General features: G+C 41.9%; 1 protein-coding gene across 1 annotated transcript in view; it reads right to left on the bottom strand.

Moving 5' to 3' along the window:
• Positions 1-23,810, bottom strand: part of SPATA18 (spermatogenesis associated 18) — a 44,414-nt gene extending 20,604 nt beyond the window's left edge. The window contains exons 1-4 of the mRNA XM_081304833.1: positions 23,341-23,810; positions 9,139-9,244; positions 8,900-9,015; positions 7,402-7,529 (exon numbers count right to left, since the gene is read on the bottom strand). Of these exons, the coding sequence (XP_081160959.1) occupies positions 7,402-7,529; positions 8,900-9,015; positions 9,139-9,244; positions 23,341-23,427 (437 nt within the window). The 5' untranslated portion in view covers positions 23,428-23,810. The remainder of the gene's footprint in view (positions 1-7,401; positions 7,530-8,899; positions 9,016-9,138; positions 9,245-23,340) is intronic.
• Between the last annotated feature and the right edge of the window lie 327 nt (positions 23,811-24,137).

The raw sequence follows: 24,137 nt of genomic DNA, 5'->3' as shown, positions 1-24,137 counted from the left end.
AAAGAAGCATGTCCCATTTAAATACACCCACGCAGCCCCAGCGCCCTTAGCCGACCAGGGCGCAGCCCACACGCACCACAACTCCGGGCTTGGAGATCCGTGCAGGTTGGGCTCCCTGACCTGTGGACAGACGTGCGGAGGATCGTGCTCAGGCTCTGTGGGGCTGGGGTGGGCGGGGGAGGTTTGGCCCGGGGCCTCTGGCACGACACCCGCTTGAGGACCCGAGTGAAATAGACCAAGGTGGAATTTCCAAGGGAGAAGCTTCGGGGTGGTTTTGGTCCATTTCTCCGGCGAAGAAGTAGACATGGCGAGCGACTCCCTGGCTTGCAGCCTGGATGAAATCGATCTCTCGGCTCTGAGGGATCACTAGGCAATGCTGAACTGACGTGGATCTGGGGCGATCAGTCTGGGCCTTTCAGAACACACACTGAGCCTGGATCGGCTGAATTCAAGCTCCCGTTCACCTGCTTCCTGCAGACAAACAGCTGTGACTCAGCACTAATCCATCTGGCTGAAACAACTGGTCAGCCCTTCTGTTCCTACGGAGGTAAATGCCAACCAAGCCTTCATAGGTAGTGGCCACAGGTTTGAAACGGGGCTTGGGAGAGACAGTAAGGACCCACCCGTTGCATTGGTCACCCGGCAAAGGGAAACGAACTGTCGCCATTTGCAAGAGATACCACCATGGCAGAGAACTGACGTCACCAGACTGTGGCAGAGGACATAACTTCATTGAAACCTGCGGCTACAGCATCAAAAAAATTTATAGGAGTAAAGAGTAACTCAGCAGTCAAACAGAACAAGAAGTAACATGAGCAACTTGAAAAAGCAAGGAAGAAAAGGAGTACAAACAATGCAGGACAGCCTAAATATTCAGGAGGACCTAGAGTCATCAGAAAAATGGTCACATAAAGAACTCAAGGAACACCTTAGACAGATGGAATGGAACCTTAAAGAGGATACGAGACAGCAAATTCAAGCAGCGAAAGAACACATTGAGAATGAATTACATAAACAGATAAAAGAAGAAGTTAAGCATCTTTATCAGGAGATAGAGATTATAAAAAATAATCAAACAATAATTCTAGAAATGAAGGAAACGATAAACCAAATTAAAAACTCAATTGAGAGTATCACTAACAGAGTGGAGCAAGTAGAAGCCAGAACGTCAGATGATGAAGACAAAATATATCATCTTGAAAAGAGTCTAGCCAACTCAGAAAGGCTGGTAAAAAATCACCAGAAAAACATCCAAGAGTTATGGGATAACATAAAAAAACCAAACTTACGAGTCATCGGGATAGAAGAAGGTACAGAGATTCAAACCAAGGGAATGAGTAACCTGCTGAATGAAATAATTACAGAAAACTTTCCAGAAATAAAAAAGGAAACAGATATACAAATTGAAGATGCATACAGGACACCGAGCACACAAAATCACAGTAGACCAACGCCAAGACACATTGTTATGAAGATATCCAATATACAGAACAAAGAGAAAATATTAAAAGCTACAAGAGAAAGGAGGCAGATTACATTCAGGGGTAAACCAATAAGGTGAACAACGGATTTTTTATCACAGACACTGAAAGCAAGAAGGTCATGGAACAATGTATTTCAAACACTGAAAGACAATGGATGCCAACCAAGAATTCTATACCCAGCAAAATTAAGCTTCAGGTATGACAACGAAATAAAAATCTTTCATGATAAACAAAAGTTAAAAGAATCTGCAGCCAGAAAACTAGCATTGCAAAGCATTTTGAGCAAAACACTACACGAGGAAGAAATGAAAAACAATAACCAAAACCATCAGTGGGAAGTGCCTCAGTAAAGAAGAGAGCGAGGGGAAAGATAATCATGGAGAAACAAACTAAATTTTTTTTAAAAAAGGATAAATAATCAAACATGGCTGGAAGTACAAACCATATATCAATAGTAACTCTGAATGTTAATGGCTTAAACTCTCCAATAAAGCGACATAGGCTGGTATCATGGATTCAAAAAACAAATCCAACAATATGCTGCCTCCAGGAGACACATCTGATTGGAAAAGACATACACAGGCTGAAGGTGAAAAGATGGGAAAAAATATACCACGCACACGGTCCTCGTAAGCAAGCAGGGGTGGCCATCCTCATATCGAATAAAATCGACTTCAAGACTAAGTTAATCAAAAGGGATAAGGAAGGACATTATATACTGTTAAAAGGAACCATTCACCAACAAGACATAACAATTATCAATATTTGTGCACCAAATAATGGTGCTGCAACATTCATAAAACAAATTCTCCTCAAGTTCAAGAATCAAATAGACCACAACACAATAATTATGGGTGACTTCAACACACCTCTCTCACCATTGGACAGATCCTCCAAACAAAAGTTGAATAAAGAAACTATAGAACTCAATACCACAATCAATAACCTAGACTTAACTGACATATATAGAATATATCAACCATCATCAAATGGATATACTTTTTTCTCAGCAGCACATGGATCCTTCTCAAAAATAGACCATATATTATGCCATAGGGCAACCCTCAGTAAATATAAAGGGGTGGAGATAATACCATGCATTTTATCAGATCATAATGGAATGAAACTGGAAATCAATGATAAAAGAAGGAAGGAAAAATCCTACATCACATGGAAAATGAACAATATGTTACTGAATGATCAATGGGTTACAGAAGACATAAAGGAGGAAATCAAAAAATTCTTAGAGATAAATGAAAATACAGACACAACGTATCAGAATCTATGGGACACAATGAAAGCAGTTTTAAGAGGGAAATTCATCGCCTGGTGGTCATTCCTCAAAAAAAGAAAAAAACAACAAATAAATGAGCTCACACTTCATCTCAAAGCCCTAGAAAAGGAAGAGCAAAATAACAGCAAATGTAGCAGACGGCAAGAAATAATTAAAATCAGAGTGGAAATCAATGAAATTGAAACAAAAGAAACTATTGAAAAAATTAGCAAAACTAAAAGTTGGTTCTTTGAAAAAATAAATAAGATCGACAGACCTTTAGCCACGCTAACGAAGAGAAGAAGAGAGAGAACTCAAATTACTAACATACGGGATGAAAAAGGCAATATCACAACAGATGCTACAGAAATACAGAAGACAATTAGAAATTATTTTGAAAACCTATATTACAATAAAATAGAAGATAGTGAAGACATCAATAAATTTCTTAAGTCATATGACTTGTCCAGACTGAGTCAGGAGGATACACACAATTTGAACAGTCCAATATCAATGGATGAAATTGAAGAAGCAATCAAAATACTACCAACCAAGAAAAGCCCAGGACTGCATGGGTATACAGCGGAGTTTTACAAAACCTTTAAAGAAGAATTAATACCAATACTTTTCAAGTTATTTCAGGAAATAGAAAAAGAGGGAGCTCTTCCAAATTCATTCTATGAGGCCAACATCACCCTGATTCCGAAACCAGACAAAGACACCTCAAAGAAAGAAAACTACAGACCAATATCTCTAATGAACCTAGATGCAAAAATCCTCAATAAAATTCTGGTGAATCGAATACAAAAACACATCAAAAAAATTGTGCACCATGATCAAGTAGGATTCATCCCTGGGATGCAAGGATGGTTCAATATACGGAAATCAATAAATGTTATTCACCACATCAATAGACTTAAAGATAAGAACCATATGATCATCTCAATAGACGCAGAGAAAGCATTCGACAAAGTACAGCATCCCTTTATGTTCAAAACATTAGAAAAACTTGGGATAACAGGAACTTACCTTGACATTGTAAAAGCTATCTATGCTAAGCCTCAGGCTAGCATCATTCTGAATGGACAAAAGTTGAAGGCATTCCCTCTAAAATCTGGAACAAGACAGGGATGCCCCCTATCACCACTTCTATTTAATTTAGTCCTTGAAATACTAGCCAGAGCAATTAGACAGACAAAAGAAATTAAAGGCATAAAAATAGGAAAAGAAGAACTTAAATTATCACTATTTGCGGACGACATGATCCTATACCTAGAAGACCCAAAAGGATCTACAAAGAAACTACTAGAACTAATAAATGAATTTAGCAAAGTGGCAGGATATAAAATCAACACGCATAAATCAAAGGCATTTCTGTATATCAGTGACAAAACTTCTGAAACGGAAATGAGGTAAAACACTCCATTCACAATATCCTCAAAAAAAATAAAATACTTGGGAATCAACCTAACAAAAGAGGTGAAAGATTTATACAATGAAAACTACAGAACCCTAAAGAGAGAAGTAGAAGAAGATCTTAGAAGATGGAAAAATATACCCTGTTCATGGATAGGCAGAACTAACATCATCAAAATGGCGATATTACCAAAAGTTCTCTATAGGTTTAATGCGATACCAATCAAAATCCCAACGGCATTTCTTGTAGAAATCGATAAAGCAATCATGAAATTCATATGGAAAAATAAAAGACCCAGAGTAGCAAAAGCAATTCTAAGCAGGAAGTGTGAATCAGGCGGTATAGCGATACCAGATTTCAAACTATATTACAGAGCAATAGTGACAAAAACAGCATGGTACTGGTACCAAAACAGGCGGGTGGACCAATGGTATAGAATAGAGGACACAGAGACTAATCCACAAAGTTACAACTATCTTATATTTGATAAAGGGGCTAAAAGCATGCAATGGAAGAAGGATAGCATCTTCAACAAATGGTGTTGGGAAAACTGGAAATCCATATGCAACAAAATGAAACTGAATCCCTTTCTCTCGCCATGCACAAAAGTTAACTCAAAATGGATCAAGGAGCTAGATATCAAATCAGAGACTCTGCGTCTGATAGAAAAAAAAGTTGGCTCCAATCTACATATTGTGGGGTCGGGCTCCAAATTCCTTAATAGGACACCCATAGCACAAGAGTTAATAACAAGAATCAACAAATGGGACTTACTTAAACTAAAAAGTTTTTTCTCAGCAAGAGAAACAATAAGAGAGGTAAATAGGGAGCCTACATCCTGGGAACAAATTTTTACTCCTCACACTTCAGATAGAGCCCTAATATCCAGAGTATACAAAGAACTCAAAAAATTAGACAATAAGATAACAAATAACCCAATCAACAAATAGGCCAAGGACCTGAACAGACACTTCTCAGAGGAGGACATACAATCAATCAACAAGTACATGAAAAAATGCTCACCATCTCTAGCAGTCAGAGAAATGCAAATCAAAACCACCCTAAGATACCATCTCACTCCAGTAAGATTGGCAGCCACTATGAAGTCAAACAACAACAAGTGCTGGCGAGGATGTGGAGAAAAGGGTACACTTGTACATTGTTGGTGGGTCTGCAAATTGGTGTGGCCAATTTGGAAAGCAGTTTGGAGATTCCTGGGAAAGCTGGGAATGGAACCACCATTTGACCCTGCTATTGCCCTTCTTGGACTATTCCCTGAAGACCTTAAAAGAGCATGCTACAGGGATACTGCCACATCGATGTTCATAGCAGCACAATTCACAATAGCTAGACTGTGGAACCAACCCAGATGCCCTTCAATAGATGAATGGATAAAAAAACGTGGCATCTATACACAATGGAGTACTATGCAGCAATAAAAATGACAAAATCATAGAATTTGCAGGGAAATGGATGGCACTAGAGCAGATTATGCTTAGTGAAGCTAGCCAATCCCTAAAAAACAAATACCAAATGTCTTCTTTGATATAATGAGAGCAACTATGAACAGAGTAGGGAGGAAGAGCAGGAAGAAAAGATTAACTTTAAACAGAGAAATGAGATGGGAGGGAAAGAGAGAGAAAAGGGAAATTGCATGGAAATGAAGGGAGACCCTCATTGCTATACAAAATTACATATAAGAGGTTGTGAGGGAATGGGAAAATTAACAAGGAGAGAAATGAATTACAGTAGATGGGGTAGAGAGAGAAGATGTGAAGGAAGGGGAGGGGGGATAGTAGGGGATAGGAAAGGTAGCAGAATACAACAGTCACTAATATGGCAGTATGTAAAAATGTGGATTTGTAACCGACGTGATTCTGCAATCTGCATTTGGGGTAAAATTGGGCGTTCATAACCCACTTCAATCTAATGTATGAAATATGATATGTCAAGAGGTTTGTAATGTTGTGAACAACCAATTAAAAAAAATAAGGATAAGGGGAGAGGAAGCTCCATGCCAGGGCAAAACTACCTCTGAATAGAAGTTCTCACTATTAACTGAAGTTTTCACAAAAGTGACTATACTTAACCAGGAAAGACCTAGATGAGGCAAATATAAAGATCAGCTGACATGGGTTGAAATAAATAGAGATTCAGAGAAATCATGTTCCCTGCATGTTACAGCTGTACAGTTTGACTTCTGCAGTTGTACTCCTGCTCGCTGCCTATGATTCCAAGTGGAATAATGCACAGGTGCATGTAGAGGCATAAGTACGTAGAAAAATGTCTGGAGCCAAATATACCAACATGTTAACAGAGGTGAGGTAACAGTTATTTTCATCTTTACATTTTTGGTACTTGTATACATTTGATGAGGAAATTAGTACTACTTTTGTAATCAAGTAAAACTAAACCAATAGGGATATCTTCATTTGGGAGAGAAGACTGGACATCTCATGAGAACAACGCAGAGGGCTACAACTATTTCATCACAGACTTAATTGGTTAAAACAGACTTCCTTTCCCTTCCTGGAAGCAATGGAGCGATACTGTGGGAGTGGAAAGACCTTATTAACAGACTTTTGTTAAGTTCTGTCAAAGGCAATTTCATGCATATTTGTCTATCTTCCTCAAGAACAAATCCAACCTTGCAATTTTCTTTGCAGTGATTCCCTGTGCTTGCTACCCTGACTGCCTAGAGCCTGCCTCTGACATCTGTTGTTGCCTGCCATTAACTTTTTAAAATATATTATTATACCTAAGAATTATTTTAAAATCTTATTTTTTAAACTCTAACTGTCTCCCATCAGGCATCAATAGGCCCTGAAAAGAACATTAGTATAGCTGCTTTGTCTTTTATTCTCTTCTTTTTCCTCATTAGCTGATCTTTCATCCTCTTTAACTCTTCCCCTTCTATATCTTTTTCAAAAAGATCTTTCCTCCCAAGGATAGATTTTCATCTACAATCTTTACTTATTTATAACTCTGAGCTGATGCTGGACCTGCAGAGGAGGAATAGCTCAGCAGATGGAGGCGAGGGACCAGGGATCACAGACCAGATTGGTATCTTGTCCCCAAACTCAGACATTGACTCCCAACTTGCACAAATCATGTTACTTATTTACAAATGCCCACATGTCACATGAGCCATTATTCTCCTTCAAATTTAAACAGAGTTAAATTGAAAACAATTCTTTTTGAAGAAAGATAACTTGCATTCCTCTTACTCGTCTTTAACCTGGTTGAGTTGATTACGGGTTGAGTTCAAGTCAGAGTCTAGTTGTTGCAGGTCCCGAGGACTCGCTTTAAGGTCCCGAGGACTACTCTCTTTAAGTCTCTCCCTTTCAAATGTGTCCTGAAAAGATAACCAAAAAAAATAAAAATTAGTCTGAATACACAAAATGACATGGATTGCAAAACACTGCGCTGAGCAAAAAAAAAAAAAAATAGTCAAGACACAGAAGAACACATAATGTGTGCTTCCATTTGCATCAAGTTCTAAAGCAGACAAACTGATCTGGAGTCATAGAAACCAGAAGAGTGGTTGCCCTGGAGTGGCACAAGAAACACTCTGGAGTGATGGAAATGCTTCATCTCTCAGTAAGGGATTTGTCAAAACTCACTGACCTGGGATTTCACTGTACATAAATTACACTTTGATTTACAAAAAAATAGATAAATAAATACTTTTAAAGCATCATCCGATGTCTCTACAACAGGATGTAATTAATACCCACAGGGAGTAAAAATTTGAGAAGCATTTAAAAATCCTCAGGGAGAAAAATTACTGAGTAATGACAATTGATAGCTATTAAAGTCTTAACCACACACCACACCTCTGCAAGGGTTTTTTCATGTTTATTGACTTTTCATTCTCACAATGACCCCATTATTAGGTCAGTAAAATCATTGTCCTAATTCAGTCAAAGAAGGAAACTGAGACATAAATGTTCAGACCCTACCAAGGGCCATGGGAGTAGGACAGATTTCCTGGCCCTAGATCTCCAAGCAGGGATTCTGTCTAGTTAAGACCCCTGCATTAAAACAGTCTGCTCTAAAGGCTTCAGTTTTAGAAAGGGATTTGTGTTTATCCAAAAGTAAAGCTGGTGATCACTGTGGTTTGAATATGGTTTGAGTGTGTCCTCCAAGGGTGCGTGTGTTGGAAGGCTGGTCCCCAGTATGGCAAGGTGAGAGGGGGTGTGGCACCTTAAATGGCTTTTAGGTTATTAAGAGCACTGTCCTCGGAAGGAACTGATGTAGTTCTTGGAAATGGTTGCTATAAAAGAGCAATCCCGACCTGCTTCTTCACATGCTGGATTCCTGTCTCTATTTGATCTCTGCTCCCACATATGCTCCTGCCATATGTCCCCTCTAGGAGGTCCCTCTAGAGTCAGCATTGTGCTATTTGGACTTTCAGCCTTCAGAACTTAGGAGCTAAATCAAACTCTTTTATTTATTTTATCCAATCTCAGGTATTGTGTTGTGGTCCTGGAAAACAAACTCATATACTGATGTTGTATTTACCCAGACATAATGATATTGATGCATGAAGCAAGGCCCATATTCTATTCTAGTCTGGTCTCCAGGTGTTGGAATTGACACTCTCCCATGGAAACCAGTAATCCCAAATTATGACACTCTTTGCTAAGTTTTCTCACGATCTCAGAAATTTCCGTTTTATTGCATTGTTTCAGGAAGTCGAGGGTCATTCTTTAGCATTCCTACCTGCAGAGAGGGAACCCTGCTGTCAACAGGTTTTCCCATGGAAGCAGCAGTAAAAGAAGCCTCCAGCCAAGGCAAAAGGCGAGACTTGATTGTTTCCACACCATCATTATGTCCTCCTAAGAAAACATGCACAAGGTCAGAGAGAGAAAGCCAAGGGCACATTAGTTCAGTCAGCAAACACAAACAATGGAAAGAGACTAGAAGAGAGAGTGGGACGGGAAAGTATGGGCCTTTCTCACCTTCTTGGGCTGCAATAGTGAGGATTCCAAAGAGCTGTCCCTGCACTCTGGCAACTTGTTCAATGATTTCAAGGCAGTAATTTAGATTCTGATCACATGAGTTTGTCTGTGAAGTCAAAACAGCAGTAATCAGTGTGATTCCTTTACTCTGGAACCCGCTGCAGACAGACAAGGGTCTCTTGATCCAGGGGCTCCTGGCTCTGAAATGCTTGCTGCGGCAGACACTGCTGGGCAGGCACCAAAACCTGTTCCCCTTCCCCCTGCTGGACACACAGTGGGACCATTTGCCCCAGAGTCCCAGGAGTGTGTGTGGCCCTGAGACTGAGTTCAGTTAGTGGTCTGGGAAGTGATGTGTGCCATGATCAGGCATGGCCAAGAAGAAAACCTCCTGAGCAATCTTCTTCTCTCATTCCCATTGGCCAGTCAAATGCAGAAAAGGGCCAACAGAGAACCCAAGGGCATCAGGGATGGTGGATTCTCAAGATCTGTAAGGCTTCTGACTGAGCACTTGCACCAAACTACTACACAATCAAGAAAGTCGTTTTGTGTGCGTGTGAAACCACTAAGATTTGAGGTTGTTTTTATAGCATCATCCTACTCAGTGGATTCTGCAAAAAGACCCCTTATAAAATGAACATGCTTTCTGTAGCACAGTGCAAATTGCTAATTTATCTCCTTTAATGGCTCTGTCCTCTACGTAAATTCAATTTTTATTATACCTGCAAAGAGAACACTAATTCTTACTTTATAAATAACCTTTTTTTATTTGTTCTTTTTATATGTACATGGGAGTACAGTATATTTTGGCATATCATACATACATGGAGGATAATTCACATTCTTGTGGAATTATCCTCCATGTATGTATGATACCTGATTGGAGTTTCACTGGAAATGTATTCATATATGAACATAGGAAAGTTATGTCCGATTTGTTCCACTGTCTTCCCTGTTCTCAAATCCCCTCCCTTCCCTTTATTCCCCTTTGTCTAATCCAAAGTACTTCTATCTTTTCTCTCCTGCCCTTATTGTGTGTTAGCATCAGAGAGAACATTCAGCCTTTGGTTTGGGAGGAGATTAACTTATTTCACTTAGCATGATAGCCTCCAGGTCCATCCTTTTGCTGGCAAATGTCATAATTTCATTCTTCTTTATGGTTGAGTAATATTCCATTTTCTTTATCCATTCCCCCATTGAAGGGCACCTACATGGGTTCCATAGCTTAGCTATTGTGAATTGAGCTGCTATAAACATTGATGTGGCTTCATCACTATAGTATGCTGATTTTAAGTCCTTTGGGTATATACTGAGGAGTGGGATAACTGGGTCAAATGGTGAGAACACTAATTCTTAACAACAACAACAAAAAAGTGTCTGCATTGAAGATACATTGAAGAATAAGACAAAAAGAGGCACAGGTTGACCAGAGGGCAAGTAGATAGCTCCCCTAGCTCCCGTGCAGTGGAACAGTAAGTCTTACTACATAGTGAGTGCGAGGTCTACAGAGCCCACCATCTCAGAAAATCAGGGAAGGCTTCTGAGAGGAAGTGAAAAGCAGCTCAAGAAGAAATGAGGCAGACTTGGAGAAGAGGTAGTAGGTCCAGTATCTATGGAACCTTCGAAGCAATGAAAACAGAAGACGGGGAGGGGGGATGAGAGCCTTTTAGCTATTATTCTGCTTTGGTCATTCTTTTGTGAGAGTTGACCTTTCACCATTAGCCAAACATCTAATTGAATATACTACTAACAAGAAGAAGTAAAATTATAAGCAATAAATAAATCACATGGGTGTAAAACTGTATAGATTTACGTGTCACTCAGGTCATGATCCAGCATTGGCACCACAAATCCCAGAACAGGAAGCAAAGCAGATGAAGGATGTAACCAGAATGAAGATAAATGGTAGCTCTAGGCAGGAGTTTACCAATAAAATTCATTATCTGTACCTACAAGGGAAATGGTCTGGGCAGGCTGAAGCCCCCTCTAGGACAGAGACTACTTGTCTGTCCCTGTATGCTCAGTCCTCCATTCTGTCCTGTCTATATATTCAAACTCAGCATGCGTTGGATGGATGAGTGAAAATTAGATGACTCACTCACTCTTTGATTTTCATACACACCCCCACAGACCAGGCACTACTAGTGCTTTACTCACCGAATCTCAGTTAATCCCTGCAATTGTACCTTATGCTATTATTATCATTCCAATTTTCAGATGAGAACACTGAGGCACAGAGAGGTTAAGAAGCTTGCCCAAGGCTCTCCTGCTATGAGCTGTTATGAGCTGAGAGTGGAACCCTGGTTCCAGAGCGCATGCTCCTAACTACTGACTTACACTGACATTTTTGTTTTAACTAGTCTTTGGCAAGAAATGGCTGGTGTGACAAAGAGTAAATGGGGAAGACAACCAGGGAAGAGCTCTGTGAGGAGGGGACACTTGAGCTGAAACCTGGCTGATTCACGGATGTGAAGCAAAAGGGAAAGAGCAAGCCAGGCGATGGGCACATCAAGGCCAAAGGCCCTGAGACAGGAACACATAGACAACCTGGAGGACTATGAGTAGGTGAGTGTGGCAAAAGAATAGGTCCGAGAGGTTGGCAGGGCAGACCTCGGAAGGCCTCATGGGACTGGTGAGGAATGGGCATGGAATGGGTGGGTAACTGAGGGGCTTCTGGGTTAATTTCTGTGCCTGGCAACTAGCTCTTGCAGCCCTACTTCCTCCTGTTGTCATTCCTTCTCTTCATCTTGTCCTTCCATCCTCTCCTCTCTAACAGACTGAGTTCTTCCTAAAAATGAGCCTGCCTTTCTTTCTTGTGTCTGCATCTATTGTTACTAGTATCCTGAAAATTGAAGGCCCAAACGCTGATGAAGGAACGATTTAACGACACATTATTGACCTGATCAGGATTCTGCACCCCACCACCTGTGCAGCTCTGTCAGTTCTTCCTCACTGCACCAGGCCTAGGCTGTGGTATGCGTCACAATGACACTGAACTTCAGTGGCCTGCTTACAAGACTCTTGCCCTCTGGCTAGACCTTGCCATTTGCAAAGAGGATAGAGAATGAGCTGAGGAGTCAAAGGAGACCCCAAGAATCGCAGCTCTGCTACCTGCCACAGTTCTCTGTGATCCTCTGAGCCCATTTTCTCTCTTCCACATGGGGACAATAAGGCCTTGCTGAGTGTTAGAAGAACTAAATGGAATCAACACATGCCTAGCTCCTCAGAGACAGGAGGTGTTCAATAATCAGAAGCCATGAGGTGGTTTGCAGCAAGGCAAGGTGTCAGGAATTTAGGGACAGGGCAGGGCTTGGTTCAAATTTGGATTCCTTTCATTAGCTTAATTCCTTTAGATAGAAGCCTCCATTTCCTGATATTTAGGAGGTAGTTAATCCCTCCAGGCACAGAGCTTAGCATAAAGGAAAGACACAGTTAAATTAGAAGCAGGATTGTAGTGTCATTATGATCTGCTCTTAATGCTTTGCCCAGGGCCTGTGCATAATGGGCACCCAGAGGAATGTTTGTCAAATGTGTTTGCATACACAACTTAAATCACAGAATACAATATACTATGTCACAATTTTCCTGTTCCCAAAGACCTGTCACAACATGCCCCAGCTTCTTACACAAAGCACTGCACAGGATATTCAAGCCATAAGAAGGTCACATTATTCTACTAAGATAAATAGAACAAAGACATGAACTCTTTGGAACTCTTATCTCCAAAGCCTAGTCTCTCCAGGTTCATTCCCTCATAAATCATTGAGTCCTATTACATGTTAAGTCCCAGGATTGGCAGTTGCAATGATAAAGTTACATTTAAAAAAGAAAAAGAAGTTGCCTACTATCACTGAGTCCACCAGCTTTGGAAGCGGGATGGAGAATGAGAAGCACGCGGGAGTAAATAACCATTAGAGTAGGTTAGGGCTTTGCGTGGACAGTGAACTGCAGACACAACAAGCACTGCTAGGGGTCAGGGGAAGAGGGAAGGGCACTTCAAAAAGGAGAAACAGCAAGTATCAAAGATAAGAAGCAGAAACACTAGGGAAAAATGAGTTCAGGGTCCAAAGACCAAATCTGAAAGCCGTGACTTGCCACATGAAGGGTTCTAGGCTTTTTCCTGTCATTGGAAGATCTCTGAGGCAGGCGTGGAAGGGTGATGGGGAAAGACCAGATTTGCTTGGCATTTTACAAAAGTACTTCTGCAGGAGCAGACCACACAAGAGTTTGTGTTAGAGAGCGAGTCTGGAGGAGAGGTAGGCAGATGTAACCATCTGGCCAAGAGATACGGAAGGCTATGGACATAACAAAGGTCTGCTAAAGGTCTTTCCCAGGCCCACGATACACCTGGGTCAGTCAAAGTCCCACTGATTCCAGAATTACCTTGGAGGTCAGGAGGTTTAGAAACAGACAGAGGTAGGAGAGGGCTGAGACTACATTTGGGTTTGGATAGTTCAGGAGGCCATAAGACCCTCAGATGGAAATGTCTAGTAATAGTATCCTACAATTATTGAGCACTTACTCTTTGCCAGCCAGGCACTGCACACAAAGCTTTATATATACACTGTTTCATCAAATCCTCAAAACAACCTTACAAATTGAATGCCATCAACAACCCGAGTTCACCAAAGCAGAAAAACAAAATGAAGTATTTTGAAGAGACAGTGGTTGAACAGGGACCTATACCCATTCCTGCAGCCTCCAGCATTAGAATCTAGCTCTCCCCAGGCGCCTTACCAAAAGCAGATGCAAGATAGGTCTGGAACTCATGTGAAAGGTGGGAGTTGAAGATGTGGGCTTAGAAGCCCTCTGCAGATGGGAGAAGGTGGAAGCCACATGCATTGAGGTCACCAGGGAGGTGTGTGGTGGGAAGAGGGCTGAGGGCAGGCTGCAGGGCCATCTTGCTATATCAGAAGTGAATGAAAAATAAAACAAAAACAGGAAGTAGATGACAATCAGAAAGAAAAATGAAAAAGAACTAGGAAGCCAGGGAAGAAAGTGGCTTTAAGAAGTAGGAGGCACAATTTCTTCTCTGCTTCACTCAGGTACTTATGTTCTCCACCAATCTTTATGGAGGGGCCTGCAGGTGCTAGATGCTAGGGACACAATGGTTGATTGAAATAGTGTTTCACCCTCAAGGAATGCATAGTTTAAGATAAACACAAATAAATGCATGTAGTAATAAAACTAAGTCCGGATTTCAGAGTCCAGACTCAAAAGATGTCGTAAGGAGCCAAGAAGATACAGGAAGGTCTCCATCTGGGGAACCTGGGGAGGGGCCACCACACTAGAAATTCTGCTTTCGATGCTCCAGTGTGGGAACTGGGCCTTGGTTATTTTAAGAACTCACCAGATGTTTCCCATGTTCAACCAAGATTGAGCACCACAAAATTAGTGAGTGGTGAAGTCAGTTTAGTGAGCCTCAGTTGACAACTACCAATCATAAAATAGTAAAATAAAATACATCATAATTAATAAAAGTAAGACTTGTTCGTGTAATTTGTTTTCAGTCATTTAACAATGGTGATATGTTCTGAGACCTGTGTTGTTAGGCAATTTCATCATTGTGGGAAAATCTTAGGGTACACTCACACAAACCTACATAGTCGTGTCAATGCAATCAAGAGTCACGGTAAGTAGGGTGTCTGAGGATGTTGCTGGAATATCACAGCAAACAGTTTTATGGTAAACTGTTTTTATAAGTAGGAGTACACTACAAACTAATGTTAAAAAGTACAGTAATTTATTATTACCATCAAATGTATTCTATACATAATTGTGTGTGCTACTGAATAATATAGGATAGTTAATGGATCCCAATTAAAGTGTTTTTTTAATGTAAAAGCTCCTCCATAAGATTAACTTGTAGAAATTTTCTAAGCATTGCAGCTAAACCTTTGTCCCAGAATAGCAGTAAAAACAAAAGTGGGGCAAGACCCTAAGAGAGGTTACAGGAAAGTTCAAATTCAAGGTCTAAAAAGGGCAGAGCCAATTAGAAAGTCATGGACTAAACCAATACAGTTGGTACTTTTCCAGTGTAATAGATTAGCATAGATTTTTGTCCAAAAGAGTTGGTACTTTTCCAAGGCCTGATTAGCATAGATACTTATCAAGGCCCCTACCCCTATATAAGCCCCTAGACAAGTACATTTAAGTGGCAACCCCTATCAGGTCCCCTTCTCCCCTTGCAGGAGTTCTCTTTTCTTTCCACTTGAATAAATCCTACTCCTTTCATTCTTGCCTTCCATTATCATCCATGGATTTCATTCTTCGAATTTGCAAGACAAGGACCCAGAAAGAAATTGGTGGTGAGCTACTGGGGTCTGCTCTGACACTGGAGGCCGTAGTCTGACATTAAAAGCCGCAACACATTACTCAGTAGTAGTAGTGGAGAAGAATCCAGCTTTGCCAGCTGCAACCCTCAGAGATCTGATGCCAGCAGGCATCCCCCGCTGTCATTAGCTGCTAACATTAAATAGCTTTCTTGGTTGCAGAGCCCTGCCACTCAAGCAGACCCCACCCACCAGCAGAAGCAGAGAATCAAGTTTTTTTCTCAAACTCTGGTTTCACTGTACTTCCATTCAACTAACAGGGCAATAAGTTTTCTTAACAAGTATCTCCACAAACATGTGATTAATGTGATGTGCTTACCAGATCAATGGGCCATGATATCGCTGGGTAGTAGGAATTCTTTGGCTCATTAAGTTGTAGGGGACCCAAACAACAACAAGTGCTGGCGAGGATGTGGAGAAAAGGGTACACTTGTACATTGCTGGTGGGACTGCAAATTGGTGCGGCCAATTTGGAAAGCCGTTTGGAGATTCCTGGGAAAGCTGGGAATGGAACCACCATTTGACCCTGCTATTGCCCTTCTTGGACTATTCCCTGAAGACCTTAAAAGAGCATGCTACAGGGATACTGCCACATCGATGTTCATAGCAGCACAATTCACAATAGCTAGACTGTGGAACCAACCCAGATGCCCTTCAATAGATGAATGGATAAAAAAAATGTGGCATTTATACACCATGGAATATTACGCAGCACTAAAAAATGACAAAATCATGGAACTTGCAGGGAAATGGATGGCACTAGAGCAGATTATGCTTAGTGAAGTTATCCAATCCCTAAAAAACAAATACCAAATGTCTTCTTTGATATAATGAGAGCAACTATGAACAGAGCAGGGAGGAAGAGCAGGAAGAAAAGATTAACTTTAAACAGAGAAATGAGATGGGAGGGAAAGAGAGAGAAAAGGGAAATTGCATGGAAATGAAGGGAGACCCTCATTGCTAGACAAAATTACATATAAGAGGTTGTGAGGGGAATGGGAAAATAAACAAGGAGAGAAATGAATTACAGTAGATGGGGTAGAGAGAGAAGATGTGAGGGAAGGGGAGGGGGGATAGTAGGGGATAGGAAAGGTAGCAGAATACAACAATTACTAATAGGGCATTATGTAAAATTGTGGATGTGTAACTGACGTGATTCTGCAATCTGCATTTAGGGTAAAATTGGGAGTTCATAACCCACTTCAGTCTAATGTATGAAATATATGTCAAGAGCTTTGTAATGTTGTGAACAATCAATAAAAAAAAAAAAGAGTTGGACCTAGTGGGAGGTCCATTGAGGGTATTCTCTGGAAACAGACCACAGGACCCTCCCTATTCTCTCTCTGCAATTCCTGTTTGAATTTTCCACTTTCTCCTACATGTGCTCCTGCCCTCATATGCCACCATCTGCCACTCGCACCAGAGGGCAAACCAATAAGGCCCAAAGATCTTGGACTTCGAACCTCTAAAGCTGTGTACTAAATAAACCTCCTTCCCTTTAAAAAAAAAAAGCTGTAGGGGACCACCAGTTGTACCTGCAGTCTAATGTAGTTATGTGGCTTTTGACTGTATAAATACAACAGTTTAAGTGCGTTATGAGGTGAAATAAAATGCACTGACCACTGTGGTTAAGTTTCTAAAACATAGCCCTAGAGGATAGTGTCTTGCCTGTGTTGAGAACTTCCAGTGTGGGCAAGTAGAGCCACAAAAATGATTCCTTGGAGACCTGAATCAAAGTTGACTGGAAGTAGGCATGCAGAAAGGCAGGAAGATCAATAGGAATATGTCATATTATAGAAGTGAACTTCAACAAGTGGGACCAAACAAATTCAAGTGACTTTGTGTAGATAAAAAAGTGAGAGGAAATAAAAAGGAGGAAGTTATTCATGAATGTAACCCCACCCTTATTAACATAAAGAAAATGTGTTCTTTTAAACACTCTATACAACAGTTATGGGCTCCCTGCCTCCTTTTGTAAACATGATGACTGTAAAAGCATTCAGCTTTGTTAGAGCAGAATTCTCCATCTTGCATGAAGCTGTTATGCCTGGGAGTTTGTTGATATTATTGTTTGTTTGTTTTGCAATGAAGTTCTCTTGAGATCTATCCTGTACACATCCTAGAAGCTCGTTTTCCCACCTATGTAAGAAATAATGGAAGCTTAAAATAAGAGGAGCTTGGTGTGGGAGGCTGAGGCAGAAGGATTGCAAATTCAAAGCCAGCTTCAGCAACCTAGTGAGGTTTTAAAACAAAAACATTTTAAAAGGGGTTGGGGATGTGACTTGGTGGTTAAGTGCCTCTGGGTTCAATCTCTGGTACCAAAGGTGTGGGGAGGTGGATAGGAGCTCAAGGGGGAAAGGGGGAGGTATTTGAGAACTATTTATCAGGCAGAATCCTCAGGGATTAAATGAACCCATTTGTGAAGTGGGATGGAGAAGGAGGGGCCAGGATTCTGACTTGGTCAACTAAGGGGATTATGACACCACTACCCAGCCAGGGGCAGTGAATAGTCCTATTGGACTTATTTATTCTCCTTAAATATTAAACTTGAAATGCTTACATTAAGAAGTTTGTCTCAGGAGAAAATAAGAAAAGTCAAATTAAAAAGTTGACAGCCTCTGTTAAAAAATAAAACGTTCTGCCTTAGTCCCTCATCAATTTATTTTGCAATAAGTTGATCATTAGAAACATGACAGAAAAGGAAGCGCCAATTCAATGTGCTGCGTGCTTTCTCGCATTTCTTTACAATTAGATGGGGGCCACATAACTACAGTCATGTGCTATAAAATGTGACTATAATCACATGTGGCATACTTGTGATTACAAGATGGTGGTCCCATGGGATTAAACAGCCTAGTAACCTATTGTGTTTGCACAACCCCAAAAATCACCTAGTCAGGCATTTCTCAGAACGGATCTGCATCATCAAATGATGCCTGGCCGCGCCTCTGGCTAAGGGATGACAGATAGAGGTGGTGTGCGTCACTTAAGGATGGTGCAAGTTTCCATTGCTCTTCTCTGAAGCCCCTTGAGGTCACATAATGGGATGCTGTCACCACTAGGCAGAGGGTGCTGAAGCTACGCCAGTGATGGAGCTGTCTCTGAACTTCAGGGGAAGCCAAGTTTTAACAACATAACCCTCAGAGACCTGCCATCAGACCACATGAAAGAAGAAGGAAAAATCTCTCCTCTACTTGGACACTGAGATTTGGGGGGCTATTCATCACTGAGGCGTGGTCTGGCCAGGAAAGAGATAAGCATCTTAAATTGAAGAAAATGTTTCTCTAGAAATTTACTAATCAGATTGACTCCTCAAGAATGTAGAAGTATGTCTCCCAAAGAGGAAGGTGAAGGCAGGCAGGGAGTATGTTTGTACAGACCATAGCAACGGACAACAACCTTTGTACTAGGAATCCAGCATATTTTGGCATAGGTCTCTTATTTCAACCACAAAGTTTATTCTAAACCAAACAGAAGGCGAATCTCAAATAATAACTCCTTTTTATATGTGGATGTTTAATAATGCTCTTTCCCCCTCTTCCTGTAGATGTCTGTCACACAAACGAGACTAATGTGGATGGAAGTCTTGTATTTCCAATCCTTTCCTACAGCTCCACTCACACATTAAATAATGCAAGATTTCTAGACTGTACTGTCTTGGTGTCTATTATTTTACTTTAAAAAATCTCATCAATCCTATCTTGGGGTTGGGGTTACCAAAGGTACAGTTAAGTATTACATTTGCTGCTATAATAGGGGAAATTTTTTGAAATAACAAATTTCAGAGCATCTAACACAGCTTAACTCCCTAGTCCAAAGGGATCCGAAGGAAAACAAAAGCATCTCAGAGGGAGGAGAGTTTCCATCCAGAGCTGACTTACCCCAGGAGCTGCTAACTTGGTAAGGGAATTTCTCTTCTCATGCTAACATTTCCATGAAGTAATTAGGGAATTGGAATTTAGTTCTACATAGAAGGTGATTTCAGATTTTTGCAGTTTGTTAATAAAACGTTGAGATGTTACACGATAAATTGGGGGTATTGGGGCGCTATACTCTTGCAGTATCCCTAAGGACCATTCTTGGAATGATCTTGTTCACTAAATGTGCTAAGCAAGTTTATGAGAGGTTGATTCATACAATTCTTGCCTAAAGTATTACCCAACCCCATCTACTTTCCCTAGAGTTTTGAATTTCTCCACCATGGGACAATGAGAACATTTCCTAAATATGACCCAAATTTCTCTCTTCCTGCATTACACTTTTAGCTTCTCCCTAGGGCGCTTTATCATCTGACCTCAACTCTCCTCCTACTTAGCCTCACCTAACTTCTGTCCTGTTTTGAACCAATCATAGCACACACACCCCATTGTCAGCTTCTTCAGTTTTCCCTGCCTCTGTATATGCTGTCTCCACTCCTTCCTCCTCTTCATCAGATGGAGGTTCATTCTTAAGATGCAGCTCACTGGGCTGGGTTGTAGAATGATAGAGCACTTGCCTAGCACTCGGAGATAGACAGCTTGCCTAGTGCATTTGAGGCACTAGGTTCAATCCTCAGAACCACATAAAAAATAAATAAATAAAAATAAAGGTATTGTGTTCATAAAAAAATGATGCAGTTCATATTGTTATTACCAGCAACCAGCATTAATAAGCACACCACAAGCTCTGAAAAAAAATGTATAAAGGTACACTGTAAAAATTGTAAATAGTATGTAACCCACTGAGTAACCATTTTTAATCACCATTTGTTGAATATTAGGCTTTTGATAACTGGTTCAGTTCTTGGTGAACAAGAAGGAATTCTCTAGGACCTATCACCATAAAGGCTCACTCAACTACAAAGGAAGAAAACAACTTCCAAAAGTCACATGGTTCAAACCCAGCTGTCCATGAACTTCAGGGGAAGTCAAATTTTAAAGGTATAAACCTCAAACATTTAAAATGGGGCTTACTCAAAGGCAATACAACCACAGTGACTAAAAGAAAATTAGTCAGAAATGTTTGCTGCTGTTTTTAGTATTTGCTTCTCTTAAGGAGGTTGAAAAATACCTCTTCTCTGCAAATAAGCAAGTAGACTGGGCGCGATGTCGCACACCTGTAATCCCAGCAACTTGGGAAGCTGAGACAGGAGGATCGAAAGTTCAAAGCCAGCCTCAGTAACAGTAAGGCCCTAAGCAACTCAGTGAGGCCCTGTCTCTAAATAAAATACAAAAAAGAGGATGTGGCTCAGTGGTTGAGTGCCCGAGTTCAATCCCCAGTACACACACACACACACACACACACACACACACACAGGCAAGTAGTTTTCCCTGGGCCCAGAAAACTTAGTTGTCATAAGATTAAAAGGCAAATTATACACACACACACACACACACACACACACACACACGACTATAAAGCAGAAAATTACATGTTTAAAGAATTTACTGTCTAATAACATATACAGTAGTACCCCCTTTTATCAGTATGTCTGTATATGGGTTGTAGAGAACGTATTTCCCAACACTTAGAACAATGCTTAGCACCTAATAGTTGCTCCACAATTGTGTAGAACTTCAAAGTCCATTAGAACTGAGCTTTTATTCCAAGTGAAATAGGAAGTTTGAAGAGTCTTGACAAAGAAAAGTAACTTGATCTGACTTAACATTCAGAAGAATCACTTTAGGTTACCGTTTTTGCAATAGTCCAGGGTGGTAGCAATGGAGGAGGTGAAAAATGTTCAGAGTCTGTATGAAATTCTGAGGCTGGACCAACAGATCCTGACGGTGAAAAGGGTGCAGAGTGCATCATGATGAAGACTAAGTTAGGAAGGAGATCTGTGTGGGGGGTGTGGGAGAAGCTAAATTCAATTTTAGGCTGATTTGATTTCAACATGACAATAGTACTCACCATTTAAAATGTCCATGGGCAATCAAAGAAGTGAGAGCTCAGATGAGAACAAGCCCCAAACACAGATACGCAATTCATCAGCACATGAGTAAGAGATGAAATGAATAGTGTGGCAATTGAGGCCAGAGTTTCCACAACAAAGCAGATTTCAGGAGGACTTTTATAAGAAGCCAATATTCTATCATCAAATCCACGCACTGTTCAAATCTCATTAATCCCTACTTCCACTCTGGCTCCCTGTAATCAACCCCACCTTGCCCCCCATCCCCAAAATAGAATGCAGAGTGCTGGAAACACCTCCCATTCCGGGTCTGTCTGCCTTAAATAGGAGGTTCCCCTCTTACATAGCAAGTAGAGCCATCAGGCAGAAAAAAAGGCTTTGAATAGAACTTGCGGAATAACCCAGGGGCAGTTTACTTAATGTGTCTGGGTTAGGGTGCTTGATCCGTACCATGGAAAGGATTGGACTAGATGATATATAAAGTTCCATTTCTCATCTCACAATTGTTTTTTTGTTGTTGTTGTTTGTATGTTTGTTTTTTTCATTTAGATCAGATTCTTTCTGAGCTCTGCCTTCTCAGGAGTCCCTTGGGCTTCTGGTTCACCCTTTAATCAGGGCTTCTGAAGTGGAGGGTGGCTCAGAGAACAACTAGAGCTTTTCCTTCTAGTGTCTAGTAGGTTCTCTCTTTGCTCCCTTTTAAAGAACCAGCACTGGACATTCCTTCACCAAGAATTCAGGAAAAATAAAAATCACCTTTGTTTTTTTTAATCACAAAGGACCTGGGTTCTCTCCACCACTTTTTAAAGTAACTGCTTGCTACCTAGTCTCAGAAAATTGAGAGTAACAAATCCTAGTGTATGTATTTACCTTTTTTTTATTGCCCTGTGGCCTTAACTCTGAAATTTTAAAAAGCATTTTTTTTCACAGTGCTTAACACAAATGGCACTAGCATTTGGTGGAACAAATTAAATTATTGTTTTAGAAATATCCTGTAAGTACTCAGAAGTGCCATTGTGTGTTACAGTTTTCTGTCTTGGTAGCAAACTGTTTCTCTGTTCTCATTAAAATCATTTCAACTAGCTTCCCCTCACCACTCTAAAGACTGAATTCACAGGGACCAGCAGATTTCCAAACCATTCTCCACCCTCTACTTACTTAAATTCCAGTTAGCATCTTTTTTTCTGCCTGATGGCTCTACTTGCTATGTAAGAGGGGAACCTCCTATTTAAGGCAGACAGACCCGGAATGGGAGGTGTTTCCAGCACTCTGAATTCTATTTTGGGGATGGGGGGCAAGGTGGGGTTGATTACAGGGAGCCAGAGTGGAAGTAGGGATTAATGAGATTTGAACATGAACAGTGCATGGATTTGATGATAGAATATTGGCTTCTTACAAAAGCCCTCCTGAAATCTGCTTTGTTGTGGAAACTCTGGCCTCAATTGCCACATTAATCAGCACGCAAATGTTACCTGGTGTCCGTTTCTCTAATTTCTGAGCAATGACTCCTAGGTATATATTTATAAAAACTCGTTCTGGTGCGTCTGGATACCTTCAGAGTGGGAGACTTGCGAAAAGGCAGGAGAGTGTACTAAAACATAATTCGGGTTGGGGTGGAGGGCAACGTGGATTCCACTGGCTGGGGGCGAACTGGAGAGGATCAAGCAGGACCTGGCACTGATTTTCCAGTTGCTAAGGTCGCCGGCGTCCTTGGTTACCGCTCTAGGTAGGGTGCTCCGCCAACAGCCCGGTCGCCGCAGAATCCCGCGCTCTGCAGGAAGCGCCACCCCAGCGCCTCCAAATGGCACCAGCACACGTTCCCTTCCTTCCCGCCATCCCAGCCCAAGGCCCAGGTTCCCGTTAGGAGTCACAAACACGGGGACTTTGCAAAGCGATCTCACCGACGCCTGTCCCGGAAAAGCCCCGCGAGGACTGTGCGGGGATCTACCGCGGGGCGAGTCCCGGGGGCCTCCCACCCCGACTCACGTTGTACTCTTTCGCCCAGGAATCTATCCTGTCCTGCAACCGTCCTAAAGTTTCGTTCGAGACCAGCTTCCTTAGGTTTTCCGCCATCGCTGGCTTTTTCTACGCGGCTCGGCTATGGGAGACAGACGTGGAGGGGCGGAAGCAGGACCGCCGCGTGGTGTAGCGGGAGGGTTGATATCTTCCAGCGGGGCTCAGATAGCAGCTGGTGTTTCCATCCTCCCCTTCGGGTCGGACCGGGCAGGGTTCGGGATGCCAGGGGGGGGGGGTGCCCTGGGCCGCAGCTGTCGCGCCTCATCCGCTGCCCGGCGCGCCCTCCTGGTTCCCCCGCCGCCGCCCGCGAGCCCCAGCCATTTATGTACCCTGGCGATTATTAAACAAACCTTGACGTGGGCGGGCGGCTGCCAGGGACGCCGCGTCGGGGCAACGCTCTTGCCACCCCGCCCCGCCCTGCGGCGCCCGGCCTCTGGACTCACCCACTATGCGCCACGCCGCTGCTCCTGAGGCTGCTTTTCCTCCTGCTCCTGCTTTTCCTCCTGTTCCTGCTTTTGGTGCAGTGGGGCGAGGGCGAGGAGGGCCAAAGCCACCCGGATTCGGGATCGGGAGGAAACTGGCAGGCTCCGAGATCCGAACCGAAGCGGTGCGACCCCTCGATGGGTCGGGACCGATGGCAGTGCTGACTGGGGTGGCACGCAGGCAGGCAGCCGGCGGCCTAGAACCCTCCTCCGCACGCCAAGCAAAAGTTAACCCGCCATGAACTTTTTTTTTTTTTTTTTTTTTTTTTTTTTTTAGACTCTCGG

This window comes from Spermophilus citellus (genome assembly GCF_964194105.1).
Source record: "Spermophilus citellus genome assembly, chromosome: 8".
Lineage (NCBI taxonomy): Eukaryota > Metazoa > Chordata > Mammalia > Rodentia > Sciuridae > Spermophilus > Spermophilus citellus.
This window is presented reverse-complemented; position numbering and strand designations above follow the sequence as displayed.